This window comes from Propithecus coquereli, unplaced genomic scaffold, assembly GCF_000956105.1.
Source record: "Propithecus coquereli isolate 6110/MARCELLA unplaced genomic scaffold, Pcoq_1.0 Scaffold20, whole genome shotgun sequence".
Lineage (NCBI taxonomy): Eukaryota > Metazoa > Chordata > Mammalia > Primates > Indriidae > Propithecus > Propithecus coquereli.
The window spans coordinates 964092-973151 of record NW_012144967.1 but is presented as its reverse complement, the minus strand read 5'-3'; the positions used below and the strand labels follow the sequence as shown (position 1 = coordinate 973151).

General features: G+C 43.5%; 1 protein-coding gene across 1 annotated transcript in view; it reads right to left on the bottom strand.

The window, feature by feature from the left end:
- IGF1R (insulin-like growth factor 1 receptor) overlaps nucleotides 1-8718 on the bottom strand; it is a 300950-nt gene extending 292232 nt beyond the window's left edge. The window contains exon 1 of the mRNA XM_012643784.1: nucleotides 8601-8718. Coding sequence (XP_012499238.1) covers nucleotides 8601-8694 — 94 coding nt within the window. The 5' untranslated portion in view covers nucleotides 8695-8718. The remainder of the gene's footprint in view (nucleotides 1-8600) is intronic.
- Nucleotides 8719-9060: the final 342 nt, after the last annotated feature.

Sequence of the window (9060 nt, the reverse complement as noted above, 5' to 3'; positions counted from 1 at the left end):
TGGCCTAAAGTGATCTCACCTCAGCCTCCCACCCAAAGTGCTGGGATTACAAGCATGAACCATCGCACCTGGCCTCAAAATTTTGTGACTTTAGTTTTTTAAACATATTAGAAAATGTTATTTTGCTGTTTAGTAAGAAAAGAAGAAACATCTTCCCCAAATATTTTTAAATCTCCACATTTCTGTTGAGACTCAGAAAAGTTAAAACAACTTGTTCAGGACCAAGGAACTAATCGGTAGCTAAGGAGAAACTAGAGCTAAGGTGACCTTCCTGTGCTCTTAAGTGAGTGGCACTTTCTGCTATTCAGTTATGGGGGCGTCGGGGTAGGAGGGTGAGTAGCAGAGTAGTGAAAAGGAAAAACACTCTAGGCCATGGAAGAGCAAGAGCAAAACCCTGGCAACAGAAACAGTATGACTTACTTTCCACGAGGCTGAAGCACAGGTGTTGGGGAGTACTGGAAATTAAAACTGGATCCCCACAGCAAAGTCTTATCAAGGACCTATTACAGCCCACTATGAGGTGCCTTGGACTTGATTCTCAGACCACAAGAGGCAAGAATTTGGGGCTGGCAAGTCCATCAAACCAAAAGGATGGTACGAGAGTCCGAGCTGGTTCAGAGGCCAACTCAGCATGTACTCAAAGTCGATGCAGGTCTGGACTGGACCAGGGTGGAGCCAGAAACAGGGGCAAATCTGAGCGATTTCAAGTGACTCAGTGAGGTTGAAAGGAAACATTCAATTAACCAGTCTCCCCAGAAAAGGACGGGCTACAGAACTGAAATTTACCTAGAAATTCCATCCAGAGCTAGCCTTTCTTGTTGAAAATCTTACTGAGGTGCATGTTAGAAAGAAAAGCCCAAATATATCACCTGACCCAGAAAGGGTCCTATAACAAAAGAATTTCCTATGATTAAACTGTACCATGTTGTGACCTAACATATGCCGTGAACTCATTATCCACAGAAATCAGACAACAGAAATAAGGGAAACTGAACAGCAGATCTTCCTCTGCCACTGGTCTCTCTGTGTTCATTTGTTTTTGTGGCAATCTGTGCTTGTCTTTCAAGTCCTGAGTCTGTGAGCTTGTGTATTATCCCACTACAATGAGACTCAGGGAAATAAGGTAGGGAGAATAAATACAAGACCACATGGATAAATATCGGCACAAGTGAGGAAGATTTTACAATCTAAATATAATTAATAGCTAATGGCTTAGAAGACTCTTTGCAAGCTGATGCGGTCAATTGGATCACGGGTTTTTACCTGGACTTTTTCTCCATGCTGCCTACTTTTTCCAGGAAGTTATCAAAGGTCACCAAGATACTTTGGATTTGAGAAAAACTGAAAAACAGTCATAAACTGTTATAAACTCACCTCTCCCTAATTACCAGATGTCTGTTCCTTAAAGTTCTATTAACTAAAAATGTACCTGACTCAAATTCGTATGTCCCATTTACTTTGTCAAACATATATTCCCAATAATCAATTTTTTAGAGACAAACCACTGACTATATTTTATAGAAGAGGACAAGCTGAAAGTAAGCATTCAAAATATATCAGGAAAATTTTGAAGTTCTGCTCTATAAAATATTTATGCATTAAGACTGTCAAAATATGTTTCTTCTCCCATGTCAAGAATAACTTAAAAAGCACACTTTTAAACTGACAAAAAAATTCCAAAGCCAGTGCCACCTTAAAAAGAAAATGGTCAAGGGAAAGTATACAAAACAGCAACAACAATGTATTTCAGACTCTCAGAATCTGAATGGATGGGTGGAGATACACAGTCTGAACAAATGGTATTCTTATTATGTAACTCTTACTGAAGTAGAGGCCTGTATTATTAAGGGGGCTAAGAATGTGGAGTCAGATAACAGTTTCAAACTCCTCCCCACCCCAAGAACTTTCTAGACTAGTAACAGACTACTTTCTAAAGTCTTTATAAATGCTTTTAAAAAAATGTCTTCCAGACTGTTTCGAGGTGAGCAATTTAAAGTAGGCATATACCCCTGCAGGATGTGATGGCATCATTCCTATGTGTGCACATCTTCCCTAGCTGGCTGGCCAGGCATTCTGACATATCCGAATAAGAAAGTGTGGACTCTGAGCCCACCAGCCATTGCAGGTGGGACAAAGTCAGTGAGCTCTATGGACACATCTCCCAACAACTCATAAACTAAGCCATCACCATCATTAACCAAGTTGAACATAAGAAAAAGGCAATCCCTGCATTCCTACTTACTTTTCCCAGTCATAAATAACAGCAACAATACACTGTAAAAGTTATTGCAATCGTAGGTGTTCATCCCTTGCAATAAAAGAAACTACTTTCAGTTGTGTTCCAGTAAAATCTGAATAGCAACCTATGACTTTAAAAATTCTTGTAGTCCAGGGCAGAAAATAGAAGAAAAATTTTAAATGTGCTTACTAGTTTGTTTTAGTTTTTAAAATAAACATATCAGGAATTTCTATGGTTTGATTCATACCTTTGAAAACTTACGGTAAGATATTTAAGGTATCAGAGAGAATTTGTAAACCTAAAGAACTGAGCCCACTAAGTACTCAACATGTATTTATTGAGGAAGAAAGGGGGAGAAAAAATATTTCTCAATTCAAGTGAAGAAATATCAACCTTTCCTTAAGATTTTGAAATTAATCAACTTAATATGACATAAGTGAAACTAGTATAAGTGAAAAAAAGAAGGAAATCTTCAAAAATGATATCTGGGACTTTAAAACATGAGTAAAACTGACCATTTAAGAATGGAAAATGACTTAGTCTTGGAAAGTCCAGAAGTCTCAAAATCAAAGGTATTGTTAATATTCTGAGTCAAAAACCAGAGCAATTTAACAAAAGAAAACATCATGCTGAGAGAACATGCATCTATTGAGACAACCACCTAACTTGTTTTTAAAGATCTTTTTCTACTAGCCATTTTACATGCCAAATATACGTGACTCCATCAGAACGAATCAATTCTTTTACAGATCCTCGGGGGTGGGGGGATGAGGGAGTGTTTACATATTTCAAAGTTTTAATCTTTCCAAATATTGGAAATCAGTTATGCTCCCCAAATGTCAACAGGTCTAAATATCCACAAACACTGGGACTGTCCCCCCCACATACACACTTAGTTTAGGCCAAATCACATCTTTACACATAATTGGAAAACTTCCTCTTGCTAATTTGATGCCAAACATCATTTTCCAGGAGGGCTCAGAGCACACCATTAATTATGTACTGTATTATCTTTAAAGTGTTCAAAATTTTCCTTCGGAGCATCTCAGCGAGAGAAATGAAGAAACCATGTCCTCAGCATGTGTGCCACTATTATATATTTAGTACAATTGAAAAGAGTTCATCTCTTGGACTCAGATGGCACCTGTCATAAGCTGGCTGAGAAAAGCAATTCAAAGCAAGTTTGCCCACGGGCACAAATACCTCTTCCACGAACTAAGGTTGATTTTCAGATGAGTTTTGAAAACAAATCGAAGAAAATCACAACCTCACAACCCAGAGAGAAACATATCTTGTGCACTTTCCCATAAAAACACACACTTTCAGGATTGGCCTCCTCTATCTTATTCTTACCCCTTCATGCTTTTAAAAACATCAAGTTATTTTTAAATTGTAAAATGCCTCAAAATTACGAATGTTTCCTAATGATTTCCAGAAAGCTAACTAAGCAATATGTAAATCCAGGAAACTTCTGAAATAAGCCCCATCTTTCTTACAACTCAAAACATGCCGTGCAACAATCAGGCACACACCTGTGACTCCCAACTTTTGGAAAAAGGCAACTACGACACTGCACATTTTTAATCATAATTATCATAACCAATGTTATATAGAAGGCAGAGCTGCTGGCCAAGATGGGTGAGCACCACCTGTATGATGATATTACAATATGAGGGAAAAAGTACTAATGAGGCAAAAGTGGTACAGCAAAGGCGTTCCAGAAGGTCAACAACACTGGTTTACTTCATGTCTTAAGTCTACAGAAATAATTTTAAAGGGCCTTTAAAATGCTGCCTACTGTCTATTTGAAAACTGTGCATCCTATGCTGAGTCTGAAAAAAAATCTGAATTTTCAAGTAACTTCATTTCATGCAAGAGTTTATAAAATGCCCCTACGACAAAAGCAAGATCCCCTTTTTTATATGCTCACACATTGCCCAGCACCAGCTCCGCTTTCATACAGTAGGTGTCCAATACTTGCTGGCTGGTTTCAGTTGCTTCTTACAGCACATTCTTACAAAACAAACGAATCCAGATTAAAAAGGAAACCACCATCCCTTGGGGGCTCCCCTTGGCAAAACTTAAAGGTAACAAGAGAAAATGATACAGTTCATTTTCATTACTGCCCTGATCTTGCAACAATAGGAAGGGCAGGAAACATTTTTATTACTAAACTAAGACTTAGACAAAGACCAAAACCAAACGTAAACAACAATTATTCTCTAGGTCTTTTACTATTGAAAGACTAAGGTAAATTTGGATAAAGGCACGCAGTTTAAAAACAAAAAGGCCTTTGCCATATTTTAAAATCTTTTGTTCTGTAAGAAATTTTAATTTTTTATAAAAATCACTGAATGCTTAAAACAACTACTGTATCCTACAAAGATTTCTTCTGCTCAGACTCTGGATCTACTTAAGAAATAAAATAAGCAACAAAGAAAACACAAGGCGACACTAAAATGAACAGTTCATCCTCAGTCTTTACTACCACTTGTGGTCAATATGGCATATCAAAAAAGAGAGTGGAAATTCTTTACCATCTTAAAATTACACATTATTTCTTTGTTAGAAAACATACATAATAAAATTGGAACTACAAAGAGCCGTCCAGACTCAGCTCCTAAACTCTCTCTTGAAAAACCTCAACATTTCAAATTCAGCTGAAGATTTTATTGTCAAAAATCTGACTTTCACAGGCATTTGTGGTTTTTAATCTAACCCTTCAATTCTTCACTGGAGCTGTGTACAACCAAGATTCTTTTTTTCCCTGCTTGTGTGTTTCTCCTATGGCATTGAATTCTTGCTGCTATAGCCTCAATTGTCAGTCTGTTGCATTGCTGTAATTCATACATCTAAAACACAAGGTTGGGGTGGGGGAGAGAAAAGAGAGATATCAACCTGTAGGACAAACTTACTTAATAATTTTAATACAATTTTTATGTCGAAGGTAGCACGATGATTTCTTTTCAACCTTAGCACATTTCTTTAAAAAAAAAAACAGGCTGAGATATAATTCACATACCATAAAAGTCATCAATTTAAAGTGTACAATTTTGTGGTTTTTAGCATATTCAGAGAGTACATTCAGAGTCGAGCAACCATCAACACAAACTAATTTTAAGACATTTTCATCACCCCAAAAAGAAGCCCCGCACCTATTAGCAGTCACTCCCTACTCCATCCTCCCCCAGCCCCTGGCAACCACTAACCTACCTTCTGTCTCTGTGGACTTGCTGGACATTTCGTATAAATGGAATCCTACAATGTGTCGTCTCTTGTGACTGACTTCTCTCAACTTTCTGTAATGTTTTCAAGGGTCATCTATCCAACCTTAGCTTATATCTTAGACTTGGACTTTTCTACTCCTCTTGACAAATCAGACATATTTACCTTTTAAACTCCAAATCCTGACACCCCACCCCTCCACAAAATACCATTTACTTGCAATTTCCCTCTAGACAGTCTAAACTATAATTTGCTATTTAGGTTCTTTCAAAAGTTCTTATTCTGGGTTCTTCTTCTGGTAATAAAACACTAACTTCTTCAAAAACCAATATTTCACATACCTACATTTCTCTGACAATAGGATGTTAACTGTGCCTGGGGCACAAAGATGACTGAATCCTTTTATGGAGATGGCTACAATAAGTTTAAAGTGCATGTAGGTTTTTAAAAAAGAAGAAGAAGAAGAAGAAAACAGCTATCAGATTATGTGACGATCACTCACAACTTCCAAACCTCCCTTATTTAGATGCTCTGTTCACATTACAGTGATACCAAACAAACACGTCCATATGACTGTATCTGCTTCCAAAACTTCAACATTTCCTAAGTTAAAGATAAAACACTCTCCCTACTGCCATCACACTCAAAGAAGAAACACTAATTCCTACACGTGCTAACAAAATACCTGCAACTGGACCAACAACACTCCAATCTTTATTACTATACTTGACAACGGCTGAAAGATAGGACTGAGTAGCTCATTTCTCTCAGAGCTAAGGGATCTAGTACCTTTAGGACTAAAAACTGAACACATGGTCATACACGTATCATTTCATCCTCAAAATGTCAGAGATGGAGGGAGGGGCAGGTACGGAGTCAAGACTTCAGCAAACCATAATCAGGATGTGGGGTGCCTTCTGGGCATCCATCAGGTTTTGAGGAAATAACCATTTTAAAGGGTTCCTTTAAAGTTCTGGCATCATGGATTAAAAACATACATTAAAATACCTCTTCCCCTCCTGTCTGTGTTCTCAAGAAGAGAGCTGCCTTTCACAAAGAACATTTTTCGTGAAGAACGCTCCAAACAAGACATCCTATTTTAAAATGCCGGACTTCTGCTTGGAGGAAGCAAGGCCATCACTGCTATTTTGAATTTCAGAACTCATTACCATGAAATAATAAAACTAGAGAAAAGATATAGTTCAATTACACGTCATATTAAAATGGATTATTTCTCTGATTTCTTCTTAACTATATTTAGCTTTCAAAGACAAGAAACCCTCCTTTGTCCCCCAAACACCATCTAAACGCCTTAGTAGAAGGGAGCCGGAAGCCTTTCACCCAATCAAGTATGCTGAAAGTTTAGAAAACAAAGAGCAGGAGAGCCCAGATTTGTAGAAGGTCCGGCCCCAGCCTGCGTCTGACTCCATGCAGTAAACATGCTAATTCTGTAAGATCTGCTCTATTCTACCTCGGTCTCATTTCTTACAAGACGTTTAAGGATTTGTTTATAGAAACAGCTTTTCTGAATTGCCCCTGTGATGGGGCCAGACAGCCCCCGCTGCCTGTTTCTCCCCCTCACTCCCGAAGGCTCAGTCGTGATTTTCAAAGTTAACTGGCACCACCTGCATACCCTCGGCAACCATTACTCACCAACACGCCCTCACCGTTCCCAGCCCCAGTTCTGCGACTACATTTAAACTTTTAATCGTGTTCAAATTACCCTGCCATCTCGCATGTACCAGTAAACCACATTTTAATTTTCTGGGAGGAATAAAACCTCCTCTTTCTCCTGCCTCCACACATCGGGGGGAGTTCTCACTCCCTACGTCCTCGCTCTTCTCTACCTACCCCTACACACCCCTAATCGACAGCACCAAAACAAAAGCTATCAGATTGCAAACGACAGCAAGTGTGGGGCGATAGCGCTTATTAACTATGTACAAAGGAAGTGTGGGGCGGCAGGAGGGGAGGACAACACAACTCTGGCCACAACAAAACCGAGGCCAGGGCTCCTCGCTCGCAAAACAAAACAGCTCCCCCACCCTCCGCCGCCGCAGATCCTGGCGCTCCTTAAACGACAGCGCACGACACCTCTCGCCAGGGCCAGGCGTCTGGATGTCCCTGCGCGGCCGTGTGGCAGCAGCTACACCCCGCGTTGCGAGCACGTGTGTGGAACTGCACGTCGGCTCCGACCACACACCCACCCACACACACTCGGACTCTACACTAACGCCGTCCATCCCCTTCAGGCGGAGAGGCGTCCACGGGCGGGGTAGAAACCAGGAGATGGTCCGAGAACCTTCGGAACTGGGGGCCAAGTTGCGCTCCCCGTAAGAATCTGGCTGATGAAGGCCTTCGGCCTCACACTTCGCGAGGAGCAGTCCCGGGAACGCTTACCCCAACCCCCAAGTCGCACAAAGCAGCCCTCCGACGCCGGGGGCAGATAACCCACCGCGGAGCGGGCCAAAGTGACGCGAAAGGCCAGGAACCCAAGGAGCCCGAGGGGCAAAGCACGCTGGGCCCCGCGAGAAAGCACCGGGATGTTTGGAAACGTGTCCTGGGGCTACAGGGCCTCTCTGCTGGGCACCTCCCCCTCGAGAGCAATTTGCACCCCGTGGGCCCGGCGGCTCCCCACTCCCCATCACCGGGTCTGCCCCAGCAGCGAGGGCAAGGCGCGGCCAAGGGTGCTGTCACCGCTGTCTGCGCGCCGCGCGGGGGTCGGCGCTGCGTGCGGAGCGGCCCGCGCCCCCGGGGGGGTGAGGGTGGCGAGGCCTGCCCCGACACCAACTTCCCCACGGAGTTCTCCGCCTGGCTGGGCCCCGGGTCCGGTCGAGAGTAAGCGCTGCCCACCCACCAGACCACGGGACAGGGCTACTGGGACGACGAAAGAGAAAGCCCCTAAGGCCCTTCCGCGCGGGGATGCGCTGAGCCAGGGCCTTCGGGGCTCCAAACAAATGAACTCGGGCCCCGTCCGCTCCAGCCTTCCGGCAGAGCCTCCCCGCGCCCCGCCCCGCCGCTCCCGAACCCGGGGGCCCGACAGCTGCGACGGTGGCAACTCGGGTTTCGCAAACAGGGCGCAGCCCCTCGGAGGAAAAGTTCCCGCAGTGGCCGCGGGCGGCGAGCACATACTCACTTTCTCCACTCGCTGGCCAGAGCGAGAGCGCGGCGGAGAAAAACAGGAGCCCCCACAGCGAGGTCGGGGACCCTCCTCCGGAGCCAGACTTCATTCCTTTTATTTGGGACGAAATTCCCCTTTCTCAAAAAAAAAAAAAAAAAAAAAAGGAAAGGAAAGAAAAAAGTCTCAAACTCAGTCTTCGCTCCCCCTCCAAAAACAAGGGCGAAGGAAACAATACTCCGAAGGCGGCGCCGGCCCGAGGGCCCGCCGGGCTGCGCGGACGGGGCGGGCGGCGGCGCGGGGCGGCCCCTCAGCGCCGGCAGCCGCGGCCCAGGGCTCGGCGGAGTCGGGAACCCGAGGCGCGCCGGGGCGGGCTGTCAGCGTCGTCAGCCTCCATTTGCAAACCCAGAGAGGCAGGAAGGGGGGAAAACTGCAAAGAAAGGGGGCAAAGCCCCAATTCGTCTCGGCGAGGAAAAAC